The sequence below is a fragment of the Heteronotia binoei genome, chromosome 12 (genome assembly GCF_032191835.1).
Source record: "Heteronotia binoei isolate CCM8104 ecotype False Entrance Well chromosome 12, APGP_CSIRO_Hbin_v1, whole genome shotgun sequence".
Classification (NCBI taxonomy): domain Eukaryota; kingdom Metazoa; phylum Chordata; class Lepidosauria; order Squamata; family Gekkonidae; genus Heteronotia; species Heteronotia binoei.
In genome coordinates this window covers 64,959,961-64,978,069 of record NC_083234.1, presented here as the reverse complement: position 1 = coordinate 64,978,069, position 18,109 = coordinate 64,959,961, and the positions used below count along the sequence as shown (strand labels likewise).

Genomic DNA, 18,109 nt, shown 5'->3' with positions numbered 1-18,109 from the left:
CTCCTTCCCCAGGGGATGAGGAGGGGGAGGAGGATCAGCCAATAGAAGGAAGAGAGGCTTGACTCAGTAGCTCTGCTGTGCAATTGAGAGAGCTTGGCAAAGCAAGCTATCCCTCCTCCCCTTTCTCCCCAAAGGAGGAGCCTCAGCCAATGGAGAAAATAGAGGTTTTGCTCCGTAGTTCCTGTGCAATTGAGCAAACCTAGCAAAGCAAGCTGTGATGCAAAAGGAAGCAAGAGAGAGGGAGAAAGAAGCAGATGACAGCCAGTTGCTCAGGGGCCTGATTCAGCCCCCAGGCCACATGTTTGACACCCCTGCCTTAAATAGATGCTTTGGAGGTTTTCTTAAATAAAGCATCGCCTTTTTCATTCTTGTTGTCTTTGTTTTGTCCCCTCTTTAAAATCTCAGAGGGAGTCTGTTTAGAATTATAGATTTGGTTCCCTATCACCAACAGCAAATGATATTTTTCAGAAGAGGGGGCTTCTAAAGCCTTTGCCACTTACACTGTGCAGTGTCATTACCCAGATGAGTTTGGGCAAAGTCTGTTTGCAACCACACACCCTCTGCCTCAAGCAGAGTCTGCCTAGTCCAAAAGTCAATTGTAAGTTTGTTATCTCTGTCAGCACACTGAAGCTGGTCCCTGTGCAGATCTTCTTAGAAAGCATAGATTTAAGTTTGCCCCTAGTTTAAAGAATTAAGGCCAGGAAGCCTTGTTTGGGGGGAAAGTGTGAATGCTGTTAGAAAATCATAAGCAGCTGAAAACCAATTCTAAGGTCAGGCTGATGGCATAGTTTGCAGGAGTGTATTCTGTTGGCTTTCTGCTGTATGGATTGAAAGTGTTACTGGGTTCAAGCCTTTTTTTCCCCTCTTGTAAGCAGCTACCTAGGTATGCAAGTGCTGTTAAGTTGCTGCCAACTTTCAGGGCAAGCAAAAAGCAGAGGTGGTTTGCCATTGCCTTCTTCTTCAGAGTTGTCCTTGGTGGTCCCCCATCCAAGTATCAACCCTGCTTAGTTCAAAGATCTGTGAAGATTGGGCTATACTGGGGTGGCCAACAGTAGCTCTCCAGATGTTTTTTGCCTACAACTCCCATCAGCCCCAGCCATTGGCCATGCTGGCTGGGGCTGATGGGAGTTGTAGGCAAAAAAACATCTGGAGAGCTACCGTTGGCCACCCCTGGGCTATACCATGCCACCTTTCCTCCCCTGTAAGCACCTGCCCACACATTAAAGTCTCCCTCAAAGGCCTTGTTCTATGGTCTCATTGTCTGATGCAGGGTGGGCGGCTATGTGGCCTCACCTACTCAAGGGACACCAAACTCAATGGCCTTCCTAGGGAGGTCTGCCTTGTTCCGTCACTGGTGGCTTTTAGTCATTTAGTGATGTTGGTGGTCTTCCAACAAGTTTGTAGCAGTCATTGACCATACAATCTTAAGCAGAGTTACAACCTTGCTTTCAGTTGTTGGTTTTCCTGACTATGTTGGCCCCTGTTTCAACTTTGCTCCAATGACCTTTTTAAATGACTGTATTGTAGTTTTCAGGATTCCTTGGTGCCTCGTCAGTGTATCTGTTGAAGGGTGGGATGCAAATATTGTAATAAGCACAGAAAGAGAAGCATTACTTTAGTTTGGAAGCAGCCTCTGGTGCTTGTTGAGGTTGGTATGTGCAGGCTTGAAAATAAACTACCAGAAAAGTAAAAAGTTGTTGTTTTCTCCAAGAAAAAGGAATCCTCCTGGGTTTAGATGGACTCTGAATGGGGAAGAAATCCAGCAAGTGAAAGAGTATTCATATTATCTAATCTTAAATGGGAGCCACATCAGTCACTGATAAGGAGAAAAAGCAAAAACCTGTGCCAACAGTATATTAAACTTTCCCCCCCAAAAAATGGAGGTGGGAACTATGTTCCAGGTGCTGTTCAAGTCTTTAACCTAAAAGTGATTCATATTATCCTTTACAGAATAGCCATAAGGACATTGACCAACTGAGCCAACTTGCCCTTGGTTACAAGCATATAGACTGTTTGTCAAGTCACACTTGAGCAGCAAGGGCTACCTGGCACTCCTGAAAGAAGACTCTTATAAATAAGTCAGTGTGGTTTAAGACTGTTTTTGAGGAACTGTTGGGTGTCTATGTTGATCTGGACGCTGTCCAGACCCTGAGTTTTCATGCAGCATTTGCTTTGGTGAGAAATCATGCAATATCAATCAATCACCAAAGCTCTCCCTTTAGAGCATGCCATACTTGTCCATCCCAATTTTTTCGGTATTCCACCTCTGAAATCTCTCCTACACCTGCCTGATGTCCAATGCCTGTTAAGGGCATTCAGTGTGGCTCACTGAAGTGCTCACTCCTCAGCAGTTGTGAGGGGCGGGTTCATATGTTTACCTTACTCTGATTGAATCTGTCCCTGCCCGTTAGTTAAGATCAACGTGATGGCACGTATCCTTCTGGAGTGTCCTTTGTATGCTAATCTCAGGAGGCATTACATTTCACTATGTTTGCAAGCTCATTCTGATATATATTCTGATAACCTAGTTACCTTTCTGCTTGCTGACAGGGATCCAAAAAGGAGTCTAGCAGCTGCATTTTTAAAAAAAATTCTTTTGTCTACTGATTGATAAGTGATTGATAACAACTATTCACTGCTCAAGAACAATGTATCATAGGACTTTTATTGGATAAAAGGAAAGGAAAGGTTGGTATGTGCAACATGAACACCAGTAATGGAAACAGTTTTAAACCAGGCATAGCCTGAATGTGTGCAAGAAAGCTAGACTGTAGTACACTGGTCCACTAATTTTGACTAGCTCCTGGGAGCTCCAGGTTTTGGGTTCCCCCATGTCCCTTCCCTCAAGATGGAATCGATGCTGCAGACCAGCCCCATCAAAGAACAGCAGCCTGTTCTTGTTGTTTTTGCCACCTTTACTGTATTCTTCCTTTCTCGCTACTTTTCAGGCTTTCAAGGGGGCTCTCATGAGCTCGTACTGGTGCTCGGGGAAAGGAGATGTGATCGAGGACTGGTGCCGATGCGACTTGAACGCCTTCGATGAGAACGGCCTCCCCAACTGCAGCCCCTTCCACCAGCCTGTGTAAGCCCTCCTTCTCAAACGTCCTCTGTGTGTGCCATCCCAGAGTGGCTAGCGGAGACTCGTCTCCCCTCGCTTCTGCCCAAGGCCCCCTCCCTCTTTTCAACCTCAAGCTGCTGCCCAAAGGTTGGTAAATCAACCTTCCAGGCTCCCCAAAAAGAGCACTCATTGACAAAAACTGTATGGATAGTGTATGCATCCAATGAGGCTGATGTACACTAGATTTAGGACGAACAGTGGGAAATGCTTCTTTACACAACGAATGACTAAAATGTGGAATTCACTGCCGTAGAATGTAGTGACCATCACAAGCACAGACAGGTTTAAAAGGGGACTGGACAGTTTCACGGAGGATAGGTCCATCATCGGCTATTAGCCCCAGTGACTAAGCTCAATGGCCTTCCCAGTGACTAAAAGGAACCTCCACATTCAAAGTCAGTAAACTCTGAATACCAGTGCCGGGAGTCAACATCAAGGGAAGGCCTCGGCCTCTGCGCACTGTTATGAACTCTCCTGTGTAACTGCTTGGCCACTGTGTGATGATGCTAAGCTAGATGGACCAGTGGTCTGATCTACTTGAGCTCATCATATGTCGATGCAAAATGTGGAGGCAAGAAAACTTCTAGCCCAGTTTGTAGAGAAAGGAGCTTCAGAGGTGAACTCTACACAATGCTAGCCCAGAGGCTGGTGCTTTGATCCTGTCTTATGCCATGGCAGGGGGAAGGGGGCTGGATTGTGACCCAGACAGGGGCACGAGGGCCTTTTCTCCATGCACTTTTCACAATGTAAATCCTTTCCCCCCTCCCCAGATGCTGCTTGTGCTAGGGAGGGAGTCTTTGTGCAGCACCACACTTATAATCCAGATGTGCCCCTCCTCAGCTGCCATTTGTTGAAATCAGAGATCTCATCACAGATTCTCCACTGTCTAGTCTATTTTGGCCATGTGCTGAGGTACGCTAGAGATCAGCATTGGCAGCACCTGCATCTATGTGTGCGTGTGTCCTTGCAGGCAGGTCTGTCACCATGGGGATAGGGTTGTACTGTGCATATCAACATATGCTAGTATTTCTGTTTCCAGGCAGCTGTGCAAAGGGATGCAAGCTGGCTTTTCAGGGTTTCTGTCTCTCTCCCCTCCCTCTCTTCTATTTGGCCCAGATTGCGACTGTCCCCAAATGTGGAACCTTCTAGTACGGTCGTCTCTTTGGAGTGGTTGGATGTTCAGCCTGCCATTGGAACCAAAGTCTCAGACTACATCCTCCATCATAAGAAGGTTGATGAGTACACCAACACCGATCTCTACACAGGTTAGTGGGGGGTGGGGGGGAATCGGAGCACTGGGTTTAGTGTGGACAGTAGAGGAATATTGAGATTCTCTGATTCAGTGGTAGAATGGCATATTGTTGCTTGGAAAGACATGCATGGGGTTCCCAGGCAATTTGATGAAGAGAATTTTGACTCTCAAAAGCTTATATCCCAAAATCTTTGGTCTCCAAGGTGCTACTGGACTCAAGTCTAGGTGTTCTTCAGCAGACCAACATGTCTGCCCTCTGGAACAATATTTTTTGCATGCAGAAGATTCAAGGTTCAGTGTCTGGCATTTCTAGTTTGATGGGTCTCAGGTAGTAGATGGTGGGAAAGACCTTTATCTGTCTGAACAGTACTGACCTAAATGGACCAGTGGTCTGATTTTTTGTATGTCAATTTAATGTGGTCATGTGTCTTAACAGCAATCTGGGCACTGCGTGCACACACACGTGTCTGTTTAGGGGATATTTTCATTGGAGAGGAATTACTCCAGTTGGTTATCATTTAGCTCTTCTGGTTTATCTGGCTTTGGGTATCAGATCTCACCCAATATGGCAGTTCTTTCGTTAGTGTGGATGCCTCACTCCATTCCTTTGATATCTCTGGGCTTCCTACAGCTTTCTGCCACTGTGTGCTGCCAGCTGGGGAGATCCAACACTGTATGTGCTGTTAGACCAGTCTCTGTCTTGTCTAAGAGAACAGATCTGACTCCAGGGGGAATTTTGCCAAGGTGCTTGTGGGGCGATTGAGTTCCTCAAGGTGTGCCCAGAAGAATCCTTATTTAGGGGTTAGCAGGTTCCCTCCAAGGCACCTAGAGGGCAGCATTACCCAGCATATTGACTTTTTTCTTAATCTAAAGGAGTTTTGGTTCTGCATTTGTAAGCAACTGAAGCCTTTATTTTCTTATTGCTACTATTTTAAGCGGCTTATTTTTTAATTCTGAACTTTTTAATTCCTTTTAAAAATTTAATTTAATTGCTGTTTTATTCTTCTGAGGTTGTTATGCCATCCTTATTTATGTTGCTCTCTCTCTCGTTCCTAATGCTTCAAACATGTTCTAGAGAGAGCATCGTATAAATACATGAACTAAATCAATTCAAATGTGTTCCTCTTGAGAGCTGTTTGGGGGCCATGTGAATTCTCAGATGTCATGTGACATTCGTTGTGACTCAGTGATAGAGCATCTGCTTCCCAAGCAGCAGGTTCCAGGTTCCATTCCTGAGATCTCCATTGAAGGGTCAGGTTGTGGTGGTGGAAAATTCCGTCAAGTTGCAGCTTGAGACATGGTGACCTCATAGGTTTTTCAAGCAAGAGGTGGCTTGCCATTGCCTGACTCTGTGTTGGACTTCTTTGGTGGTCTCCCATCCAAGTACTCACCAGGGCCAATCTTTCTTAGCTTCCAAGATCTGATGAGACTGGGCTTGCCTGGGCCATCCAGATCAGGCAGTCAAGTAGTAATTGGTGTGGAAGACTTCTTCCCGAGGCCCTAGAGAGTTGCTGTCTGTCACAGAAGGCAACATTGACATTTATATTCCAGTGGTTTAGCCCAGTGTAGGGCCACTTCCTGTAATGTGACAGTACATGTCAAGGAAGCGTCTCCTTCAGTGAGACCTCCTCTCCATGTGGAAGTGAGACGTGGCCCCTTTAGAACATACAATGTGACATAGCAAGAGCTTCCAAAACTCATAGGTAGAAAACCAAACCCCCCCCCCCCAACCTGGATGTATCAAAATACAGAACCAAGTGGAAGACGATGACAAAGGTTTATGATTGATATTTTTCATCTGTATGGAGTCCGACTGAATTCCTGTATCCTAAATGCTGCCTTCGGAATGGCCTTGTGGATGTAACTACTTGGAGGAGGTAATGCACAAGTGTGCAGAACCACTGTTGGTTGGAGTCCCTTCCTAGTGGTGATCACATGAGCAGAGCGAATCCTTAAATGTTTTCAGGTTCTTGCTTACCACCATTTGGAGGATTTTGAGATATATAGACATCAAACTAGCTGAGACAGTGAGAGACTGGGCTAAACTCCCACCACCTGTTGGCTGCCATTAAATCTGTGTGGGAGATTTGTTCAAAGGACTTCCAGTGCCTCATCAGTCGGCTCAAGGTAAATGTGGTTACAAGAATAAATTGGTAGCCCTGGTCTGGATAGCCCAGGCAAGCCCTATCTTGTCAGATCTCAGAAGCTAGGCAGGGTCAACTGTAGTTAGTACTTGGATGGGAGACTGTCCTTGAAATACCCGGGCGGGAGGTGGGGGCAGGCTTATTCAGCCACCTCCCTAAATATCCTCCAGGCCCCCAGTAGGGTTCAGTTACCAGAGGTTGGCATGACTTCTAAATCCACACGCACACACACATATACACACATGAAAAATACAAAACAAACAATCAAGCAAAAAGAATAAACTGATAGATGCTGGATCACAGGTGACAGTCGTTCAGTAGAGAAGATCACATGGCATTCCTGTATGTCTATCTATATGGATTAGGAAAGTTACCAGATTTTGTGACCAATCTGTTTTGAATTGAAAGCTGGAGTTTTGCATCTTGTTTCTTGCTCAGGATGAAATGGTGGTAATCTTTTCTCCACCTAAGATAACACGCGATAGTAATACTGACATTTAAAAAAAAATGCTTTGGGGGATAAATAGTGTCAAAATGGTGCATAAAGTATCAGTTCTGTGACAGTGTCCTACAGATGCTGGGAAAGTGTGAAATACTATATACATGTAGTAAAAGCAGCAAAAGAAATGGTGGGGGAATAGCAAAATATATACACATCCTGAAAATGCTCATGACAAATCTGTAGACAAATTGAAAAAGGAATGAAACTGGTACGTGCTTCCATCCCTAATTTGTGTGTGTACAGGACAAAATGGATGATGATAGGTCTAACCATATAAAACAGCTCCATATGTATTTTATCTCTGTATATCTGTGTTTATGGATGTGGGCCAAGGATTAGAAAAAATGCTTCTAATCTTTAAAATAGTGAAATCCTGGATCTGCTCCCCAAGAGCAGCTGTGGAAGCAGAACCGCTCAATAGTTTGGGGTTGAAACTATATACGTGATCAAAGAAGGGTGACGTGGTATCTTAAAGACTAACATATTTATGGTAGAAGAAAATTTTGGTGGACCTGAGCCGACTTCATCAGATTCGTGAACTGAGGATAAGACCGGCCACAAGAGGCAGAATAACCTTGTCCATCTGACCAAGTGGACTCTAGTCCACAAAAGCTTTTTCCAGAATGAAGCCACTAGTCTTTGTGGTAACATGCAAATTGTTTATTTGTGTGTAGTAGGTGCACCTCTGTGCTAAGTACACTTGTGGTATAGAATAAATGTGGAATGTAATAATAATAGCTGAAGCACTTCTTGTTTTATGCTGCACTTTGCTGGCACCATGCCTTGGCAGAATTCTAGTTTCTTCCTTTGATGCCTCCTGAAGGCAAATACTGTTGATGAGTTTATCCTTGCTGTTAATGGTTTCCTTCTCTTCTCTGTCAGTACTGAAGGTTCAGGATCAAATACGTAATAAATGAAGGCAAAAAAGCAGTAAAATATTACCTCACGCCTCCAAACAGCTCAAGTCTGTTCTCACTTCTGGTTTTCCCCAACAGCATTTAACACTAGTCAGGAATTGCCTACAAAGATACGGTTTGAAATTCTGCAGTTTCGGTTTGTCCAATTCAGGTGTAACAACAACAACAAGGTAGAACAACCATAGCGAGGGGAGAAGGGAACCCACATGGTGAATGCATAGAGCATGGTCTGGATATTGGGCTTGTGACATCTGAACTGAGCCATAGTTCAGTGGAAAGGAGATTATCAGGATAAGGGAGTAAGACTATCCTGGGTATGGCAGGAAGACCACTCTGAGTGTTCCCATAATTCCACTGGAAGAACGTTCTGTGTCCACTGGGCCCTTGGCGCAATGCAAGCAGAGCGAGCATTCCAGTGGCCTTCAGAATGAGTGGCTGTACCTTGGTGCTCACAACAGCACAGCTGCATCTATGACAGAGATCCAAGTCCGGAATAGCAATGCAACGGTGTGCCAGGTGGCTGAGCAGTTCTCCTCACTCACAGTAAGAGTGTCCCTCAGTGTGCGTGAGTGAACTGCATGCAACTGCACTGAACAAGCCAGCGGATTATGTCATAGTAGAAGCAGGCCCTGCGTTTAAAAGAAGGAGCATGTGTATTTTTACAGGGTGAAGTGCATACCGAAGTGGCTTACCAGCATCTGGAACTAATATTAAGCTTGGAAAATGTTTTCTGTCACTCTAGTGCTGCTCTGGTGGAAGGGTGAGAACCTCCAAAGAGGAGGGGTGGAGAACAGCAGTAAGCCCCAGACGGTATTGCACAGGCATGAATGAAACATGGGATGGGATCAATCATGAGTATGTTGGGATAAAATTGCACAACTAAGATGGTGATTCTCATCCTTGTTTGGGGGGGGGGGCACCTGAAGGGGACAGGTATGCATGGCCCCTCTGTTCCCGAGAGAGTGACGGTTCGGCAACACAAGAGAGCCAGGCACGCCTTTCCTCTTGATAGAGGAATATTAGTGCTGCAGTTACTAAAATACTTACGCTGTTCATGGAAGCTGCAGAGAGGCAGAGATTTATGAGAACTGCTCCTTCTCTCCATCCGGCCTCACCTACTTCCTTGGCTGGCTAGTTTTAGGAAGGGGTCTGAGGCATCTCTTCACACATTAGCCTGTGTACTGTGTGACTTGCTGGTTCTTCTTAATTCCAGTGCAGGTGGAGCTTGATTCAGATTGTGACTATGGTGTGCATGGGTGAAGAGGTTTCCCTCCCGCGTGTTTTCCTGACCTGCAGTTGTCCTGGGCACGTGCTATTTGGCCTTTTGGGGAAACCTACATGGATTTTCCCATCCACATAAAGACTGTTCGGGGTTGGGAAAATGGGGAGGGAGGGGCAAAGCTGAATCACTTTCTGTACCACAGTCGTATTCTGAATCAGGCATCACACACAAAGATGAGCTGTGAACCTGCAAGTCATATGTTAATATTACACTGGACACTGGGTGAGGACGCTGAAAAGACCTGTCATTCTCACTAAAGAGTCTACCTGTGTCTGGCCTATACCACTTTGGAGCTAGCAATGAATGTTCCTCCACACAAAGCTAACATCAGAGGAAAGTTCCTCGCCTAGCTTTCCCCTTTCCCCTGCATCAGGAACATCCAGGAACATCCTATACTTGCCAGCTGTCTAATGCAGTCTAGTCCAGATCTAAGTTGGTCACCTCAGAGAGAGTGCTAAGCCTTGGTCCCACCACTGTTTTGAACACCACTGTTGCATCAGTGGCCCAGTCCATGTCTCCTTGTGCATGCAGCAGCAGGCTTCATTTATCCTGCTGTAGACCTTCTACTCACGCTTAGGTCTTCCAAACACCATGTCTTCTTGACAATATGGCTGGCTTTGGTAAGAGACCAAGTACTTTCTGCACCACCCATTTCAAATCCTCACCTCTCTTAGGCCTTCAGGAAAGCCTGTAGACCTGGCTATTCAAAGGGTCTTTTGTTGACTACCCTTGTACAGTGAATAGACACACTGAGACTGATGCCTCACCGGCATTTGCTCCACCCTTGCTCTTCTCCCTGAGCCGACTCAAGCAATGGATTCCCCACTAGTTGCTCCACGGGGGCCTCTTACATCACAGCTTCTTCCTATTACTGTTGCAGCAACAGGTTTTTTGGAGTTCCAGTTGCCCCGACAGGAATGGGAAGTAGCCCCGAAGCAAGAGGCGCTGCAGAGTGACTGGTGGGGGATCAGTGGCTTGTGCTGATGCAAGGAGAAGTGTGGGGGCAGAGCAAATGCCAGCGAGGAATCGGTCTGAGACTTGTTTTTGAGAACTAAAATTTCTAAACTGCTGAGGTTTGTGCATGGGTAATTTTGTTTTTATGTTTTATTGCGGCTGAATATTTGCTGTATTTTTTAATATACTGAAGCATATTTTTTTTCATTTATTTTGTTAGCAGCTACAAGGGTTGGCCATTTTGTTTGTTTTGGAAGAGTGGGATATAAATATTTAAAAAATAACTAATGCAGCTGTGTGTAAAGATTCTGCATTCTCATCTGTCAAAGAAATGGCAGCTGGGGATTAGGGATCTCAGGAAGTATTATGAGAAGGGGGTGATCTCTTTTTTAATTTTGGGGGGGTATTTTTATATTTGTGTGTAGTCATGGCAACCTCTGGTGACTGACACTTGCTGGCAGGGCTGAAGGATGTTCAGGGAGGTGGCTGAATAAAGCCTGCCCCTGCCCTCCTGACTGCTGGTATTCCAAGGAGGTCTCCCATCCAAGTACTTGCCAGAGTCAACCCTGCTTCATTTCTAAGATCTAAAAAAACAACCTGGGATCACAGTTCATATTACAGGAATTACCAAAACAACAACAACTGTGCTATACTAGCTAACGACACTAGTAAAGAGTCTTTTTAAACTTTTTAAAGAGTCTTATAAATCTTCTCTTCACATTATAAAGAAGTACAACTTTACAACATTACAAAGAAAAGTCCATCCAATGAGCAACTGGATGTAGGTTCATTTCGTCAAAAGTCTTACAGTTCAAGGTTAATATTGGGAGCAAACCAGGCCATAACCTCTTCTCTAAACAGATGCAAAAGCCTTCTGAATTTGGCTGGCAAAATGCTCTCTGCAACCTCTTTATCATCTTCAGAATTTCCCATCCTCTCAATAACACTTTATATCCATATTAAGAGCAAGCCAATCCTGAACCTCTTATCTGACCAGATGCCAAAGCCTTCTGAATTTTGCTGGCAAAATGCTCTCTACATTATATTTATATTAGGAGCAAGCTATTCCTGAGCCTCTTCTTTAACCAGATGTAAAAGTCTTCTGAATTTTGATGGCAAAATGCTCTCAATCCATCTATTAATTTCAGAGGAAGCCAGTCCTGAACCTCTTCTCTAACCAGATGCAAATGCCTTCTGAATTTTGATGGCAAAATGCTCTCTACATTATATTTATATTAGGAGCAAGCCAGTCCTGAACCTCTTCTCTAACCAGATGCAAATGCCTTCTGAATTTTGATGGCAAAATGCTCTTTGATATCTGGTTAGAGAAGACTTGATGAAATGAACCATGAACAGCCAACCAAGAGAGCTGGAAAAAATAAGCAAAAGTTGAGCAATGGGTGGTGTACTATAGTGAAGAGCTAATAGGAAATCCTCTCCACTCAGTAGGGAAATGAAAACTCACTAGTCTGCTTTTCTTCTCTGCACATGTACAAAGAGAGGAAGAATGCAGGGTGTCCTTGTTCTCTATGCTGGCATCCATGCTATTAGGAGAGTCTTCCAAAATGCAGCACAAAAAAAGAAAAGAAAAGAATGCTCTATGGGGCTTGCAACATACCTAAAGGACTTGGCCCATGGGGTAAAGCTGAGAGCTATACAGATTTGTATGTTCATTTTTTTTTCTTCAAAAAGCCATAGTTATTGTAAGCCTTTTCCTAGGATACTTCATGATGGTCTGATTTAATGATACATTTGCCAGCTCTGTTGTTGGGAAATACCTGGAGATTTGGGGATGGAGTTGAGGGCAGGGCTTGGGAAGGGGAGGGACCTCTGCGGGGTATGATGACATCACTTCCACCCTCCAGAGCATCCGTTTTCTCCAGGGCAGCTGATCTCTGTTGTCAGTTGTAATTCTGGGAGATCACCCAGCTCCACCTGGAGGTTTTAACGATGATTCTGGCTGAGGCAAAAACACTCTCCCGTGTGATGTAGTACTCACTTGAACTTCTCAGGTAAACCCGCCTGCTACCTGGGCAAAGCAGCTGCACAGCCTTAACAAGTGTGCCAGAGGTCCCTAGTTTAGGTACGTGTGCTACTGGCTTGTTAATGCTGCTGCTTTGCATAAGAACCTTCCCCATTTCAACAAAATGCCAGGCAAGCACAAAGTCTTCTAGGCAACAGCTTTTGGCTTTGGCAGCACAATCAGACTTGAGTTTTAGTGCTGCAGAGAGCTGGGACACACACAGAGTTACAAGGACAAGGTAAAGCCAATGCTTCTAGTGCAGTAAGAAGAATGATTCACAGTATCCTTTCACTATTATAGGGAATTGTTATACTTGAGGGACTTGAGCAAAATTCTCTCTTACACAAATTCACAGGTCATTTCCAGAAGAGACCACACACCAATGACTTGGTGATCCAAGTGAATGGATCAGCCTGCCATAGACTGAAGGAGAGGAGCCACACTATGTTAACTGATGGCTTGGTTTTATGTGAACAAGCTTCAGGCTTATACACTCCTCCTTCCCTTCAAGAGCCTGGAATTTGCTTTCTTACTTCCCAGTTTATGCAACAATACTTTGCCCTATTGAAACACAACATCAAACTCTGGTTAGCGAAAGCGAAGGAAAGAAGCGAGTGGACCTTGTGGGCAAAGGGATGCATGGGAGGAGGGAGTGTGCATCTGAGGCTCATTAACATAGCACCAAATTATATTTTGCCATCATATTTAGACTGAGTCAAAATGCGACATGAGGCTAAGGAGCAGATCGCCCTTTTTGTAACTCCATAATAACTAGTCGTAGAAACTTTGGAATATTTATGGCAGTACTTATTAAATATGATTATTCTCATATGCATCCAATATGGTTGATATATATTTTACAGATGTATGTTCTGCTTTAATGGAGTGTGCGTGCGTGTATACGAACATACCAGCCCCTTTCTTTCTTGTGGGAACAAGCGAACCTTTCTTTTTAGGTTCACAGTATCTTCCTCTTCAGCTTTATTTACATGATGGACTATGTCATTTGTCAGTATGGACGGCAGGAATTGGATTTGATTATATTTTGGTGGCTCACCCATGCTAATTAGCTTGGGATCAAAGAATCATTAATTTGGAAGGGTCCCAGTGAATCACTTGAGTGTAGAGGTGCAGACAGATAAATCAGTTCTTAAGGACTTTTTATGAGACCAGCCACCTGTTTTTTTTTTTTTTAAATTTCCCCCTAACCTTCATCAGATTAAGGCAGACTACCCTGGACTTGGAGAATCTTTGGCAGGAGTTAATCCAAATATATTGAAAGCCTCCTGGTGAGAAGAAGATATTGGACATATCCCGCCCTATACTCTGAATCCCAGAGTCTCAGAGCAGTCACAATCTCCTCTACCTTCCCCCCCCCCCCACACACACACAACAGACACCCTGTGAGGTGGGTGGGGCTGAGAGAACTCTTATAGCAGCTGCCCTTTCAAGGACAACTCCCAAGAGAACCATGACTCACCCAAGGCCATTCCAGCAGGTACAAGTGGAGGAGTGGGGAATCAAACCCGGTTCTCCCAGATAAAAGTCCGCACACTTAACCACTACACCAAACTGATGAGGAGCAGCTTCCTTCCTATGACCAGGCAAAGAGTTGAAGTTTCAAGTAGAAGGTCTTGATGTCTCAGATAACTGTGGCCAGTAGCAAAAGACAGTGGATCAGTGGTCTGGTTTAATGTATGATAGCTTCATCCATTCATTTGCATAGCTGGGGTATAAGCTAGTGTCATGAAAATCCTGACGGGTGCCCCTTTGTTTGTACATACCCCTACATAATAGACACATACTTCCTGACTTTCAGTGAGTGCAGAGAAAGAAAGACTATATGGGCGGGGATAGTGTCATTGTATCTCAGTCACTGAACTGGATTAGGAGAGGATGGTGGATGACGTGTGGGTGAACCACAGAACTCATTGCCTCTCCTTTCCCTAGCATAGGATTCCTGTTCAGAGTGTTTTCAACTCACACAGCCCTAGCTCCTTGCCATTTCCCCTTTCCTCTTTGTTTAAGGAGGTTTTACATCCTTTGAAAACCTTGAAGAACTGCAAAGCCATAAGAATAGATATATGCTGTTTTGCCTAATCAAAATAATCTATTCAGTTTGTGGAAAGTGTGTGTCTCCTTGGTTTAGAAAAAAAAAATGTCCAGTGCAAACTATGTTATAAAGTTCTGGTTCAGTTTTCCTAGACAGCTGGATTGAAGTCCAGTAGTTGTCTCTAAGGTGCTACTTGACTAGATTCTAAGTTGTTCTACTGCAGACCAATGAAGCAACCCTCTGAAACTATTTTGCTAGACAGATTCTCCATCATTTTTCAGGGTGAGGTCCTCATAAAAGTGCCCAGTACTCTGGCCAAGGGCCAGCTTGTTCCTCTTCTGAGTTTTCCTTTCTCTCATCCTGCACATCTGCCATTCTGTGAGCCTCGCAAAGTCATCATTGTGTCTTCGATACACCAACATTGTAAACCTCATGTTCCTTGCAGTTAGGCTGCTAGAGAAAAAAGCCCAATGACATGCTGTGCCCTGACACCATTCTGCATGACATTTTTGCTCCATATCAGTGGCTTTTGCTGGCAAAAATGGAGAAATATGCACTGTTATGTGGGGAGGAGGGGGATTAAGCTTGGTCTATGCATTTGGCAGAATGAAGTGAAAATAGAAGTGTTGAAGTACCGATATGGTAGGATAGCAGGCTGTTGGTGGATGATCAGATTTTCAAATGCTTTCCTCTGTTAGTAAGACTGTGCAAGTAGAAAACAAGCAAGCAAGGAGAGGACTGGGTTGGAACCTTTTTTCTTTGGGCTATATTTCTTCTTGCATGGCATTTTGCTGCATTGGGGGGGGGGGCTTAAAATGTTCCTGACTCCTTGTAAGATGATGTAATATAATCCAGTCTTGATGCCTGATTCTTCTGCATATGTAGCCAGTCTCAGGATGAGCTAGACCAGAGATACTAGTTCAGTGGCTCTAAAGGCACATATGGCTCTTTGTCATGACAACTTGCAGCTCTTTTGTGCACTCTTCCCCTGTGTGGCACCTGCCCCATATTTCAGGAAAGTGCTTGGTGGGGCTTCACAACGAAGACTCCATCTCAACTCTAAACTCCATATTTTGGAGCTATCCCCTGCATTCTTGTTAGCTGTCACACAGGGCTTTTTTGTAGCGGGAACTCCTTTGCATATTAGGCCACACACCCCTGATGTAGCCAATCCTCCTGGAGCTTACAGTAGGCCCTGTACTAAGAGCCCTGTAAGCTCTTGGAGGATTGGCTACATCAGGAAGGTGTAGCCTAATATGCAAAGGATTTCCTGCTACAAAAAAAGCCCTGGCTGTCAGCCCTCGGCCCCAAGGCTATCTCTTGATAGAGCGATGGTGGCCTTAGATTGTCAGTCCTCCCTTGCAAGGGCTCATAGAGTGTGCTTTATATTATTTTTGGTATTTTGATCCTACACATCCTTGATTATTTTTAAAAAAATCAATTGACCACCCCTAAATATTGGAAGGTGTTTCTTTTGCCTAGGTTAGATGCTCTGCTCTCTGCTGTATTACTAGGCGGATTATGAGTAGCTTATATTCAGATAGACTGTGTCCTTGTGGATAAGGGGTGTTTTTAGATTCAGTTTGATCCAGAGTTTTAGAGTCTTCAAATTGCCTGCCACTGTTCCGCTTTAATTATTTCCCTTTTACATTTAAGCGTTTCAATTTGTGTTGGGGGGGGGGGGGTGGTCTCTGATCAGAGGGCAGTCAGAACACCAGTGCTTATTTAAATGCATATGATTGCTTGGAAATCGTGTCAACACTGCAAAAAATACAAATTTAAATCACTAGATGAGGCAAGCAATGATATGTAAAAATTTCAAGTGCTGTCAGTTCTCATGCAAATTACTGCACCTTGTGGTGGCTTTTGGGGGAGTCTTTTAAAACACATGAAAACTTCTACAATACAAGTTTGAAACGCCTGTAGAGAAACGACCAGATCAAAACCAGTGTCGAGAAAAACGTTGCAGAAGCAGCTCCAAAACTCATCTCACCAAAACAAATGTAGATGCTTCGGGTAGCAACGATGCAAAACAGTTGTGAGAACGTTAGGTAATGCAAAAGGTGAGTTTCCAATGCGGTGGTAGAGAACCACAAACTGTCAGTGTAAAAATACCCGTGGTGCAGCTGAAACCCTGGCTGGTATCTTCTTTGCTTGCATGTATGGTGCCTCTTTGAGAGATTTCTGCCAGTGATTGCTTCTGGTGTTTCCTCTGCTTCCCTGCCTCTTTGGCTAGCTGATACTGATTTTGGCATAATGCTGGCTGCCAGGGGGAAACTTGGCTGCAGTGGCATAACACAAGGGTGGAATGAGAGGGCAGTTTTAGTGTGATTTGTGTCGTCCAAGACCATTGGGTCATCAGACTGTTTGAAATAGAGGAGAGGCCTGGTGGAGCTGGCAGCCAGTGCCAGTGGAACAGAAAAGCTGTGAGGCTCCCAGAGGGGCAGCAGCAGGCCTCCTGCCTGGGATGGAAGCGACAGCAGTTCCTTCAGTTGGCGGCAATTGCGACTGCTGCTGTATGTGAACTGCACACTCAGTACCACTGGAGTAGGCACAGCAGGTTGGGAGGAACTTGACACAGAGCTGCCATTTTCAGCATCAAGTGCTTACTCTTTGGAACATTTCATTCTTCATCAAGGGTTCTCCCTAGGAGGCGGAGGACATCTTGGGTGCTTTCCCACCGTCCAATCAGGGAGGCAGGAATCAAAACTTCCTCTTCCTGTGGCTGTGGGGAACCACCCATCTTCAGTTCCTTTCCTGCCTCGATAGGGAGAGCATGTGTTTAGGATAGGATCTATCCCTTTAAGTCCTTTAAGTGCTTTTCTTCAAAAAAAAAAAAAAAAAACCTTCTTCCTCTTTCTCTCTTGCCTTCTTTACCCTAGCTGCTCTCATCCTCACCCCTTTTCAGCCCCCCTGCGGCTTTAACCTCGTTCTCCTTCCGTGGATCCTTGTTTCCTCTTCACCCCCCCCCTTTTTCAAAGAGGAGCGGCGCGCCGGCGGCTCGAGCGGGACTTACAAGCCGCGGCGCGAAGTGCAGCGGGATGGCGCGCAGGGCGAAGGACGCCTGCCCGAACGAAGACTCGGCTGCCTGCGCATCGCGCGGGGCCGAGGGGCCGCTTCCCGGAGCCGGCATGACCACGGGGCTTGCCTCGGCTGCCGGCAACGTGCCCTGTAGGGGCAGATCAACGAAGAGAGCGGGCGAGGAGCGGAGCTCCGAACGGAAGCGGCGCTGGTCATCTTCGGCAGCTGAGGAGGCTTCCTCCTCAGAGCGCCGTCCCGGCCACGGGGGCCATTTTGAAAGGCGCAAACGGGCGCGAAGGGACGGAGACCAGCAACCCAGCAGCCTCCAGGAACGGGGACCCTCGCATGCCAATCTCCAGGCGGGAGACTTCGATTCTTTCGAAGTACAGCCGCAGAAGGAGGCTGCACAGACCCTTCAGCCCCAGACGGGCTTGGGTAACGTACCCATGATGGGACCTTCTTTATTTGTTGAATTCCTAGAGTCAATTAGGCAGACTGTAGGGGCTGCAGTTGAAGCGGCCGCCCTCAAGAGACCAAGGCCATCTAGCCCATCCCCTCCCCCCAGGTCTCCCTCACCCAAAAGGCCTAGGGAGCAAGGCCCATACTCTAGGACCACAAGGGGCTCCCTAGCCAGTGACTTCCTGGAGGGTGAGAGATCCCAGTATGGGGATCGGTCGGAAGAGTCAGAGGAGGGGGAAAGGGAGGAGGGCGAATTCCTCTCTGATGAGGAGATAGAGGGCACGTCCATACCAGAGCCCTCCTCACGCTTCTTCAGGGCAGAAGAGTTCCAATCCCTCTTGCCCAAGGTGCTGGCCGCACTGGACCTCCAAGGGGCTCCCGAGG

At 45.7% G+C, this 18,109-nt stretch overlaps 1 protein-coding gene across 1 annotated transcript in view; it reads left to right on the top strand.

The window, feature by feature from the left end:
• Positions 1–18,109, top strand: part of ASTN2 (astrotactin 2) — an 899,029-nt gene that overhangs the window by 722,836 nt on the left and 158,084 nt on the right. Inside the window, exons 18-19 of the mRNA XM_060250629.1 lie at positions 2,949–3,082; positions 4,235–4,383. Of these exons, the coding sequence (XP_060106612.1) occupies positions 2,949–3,082; positions 4,235–4,383 (283 nt within the window). The remainder of the gene's footprint in view (positions 1–2,948; positions 3,083–4,234; positions 4,384–18,109) is intronic.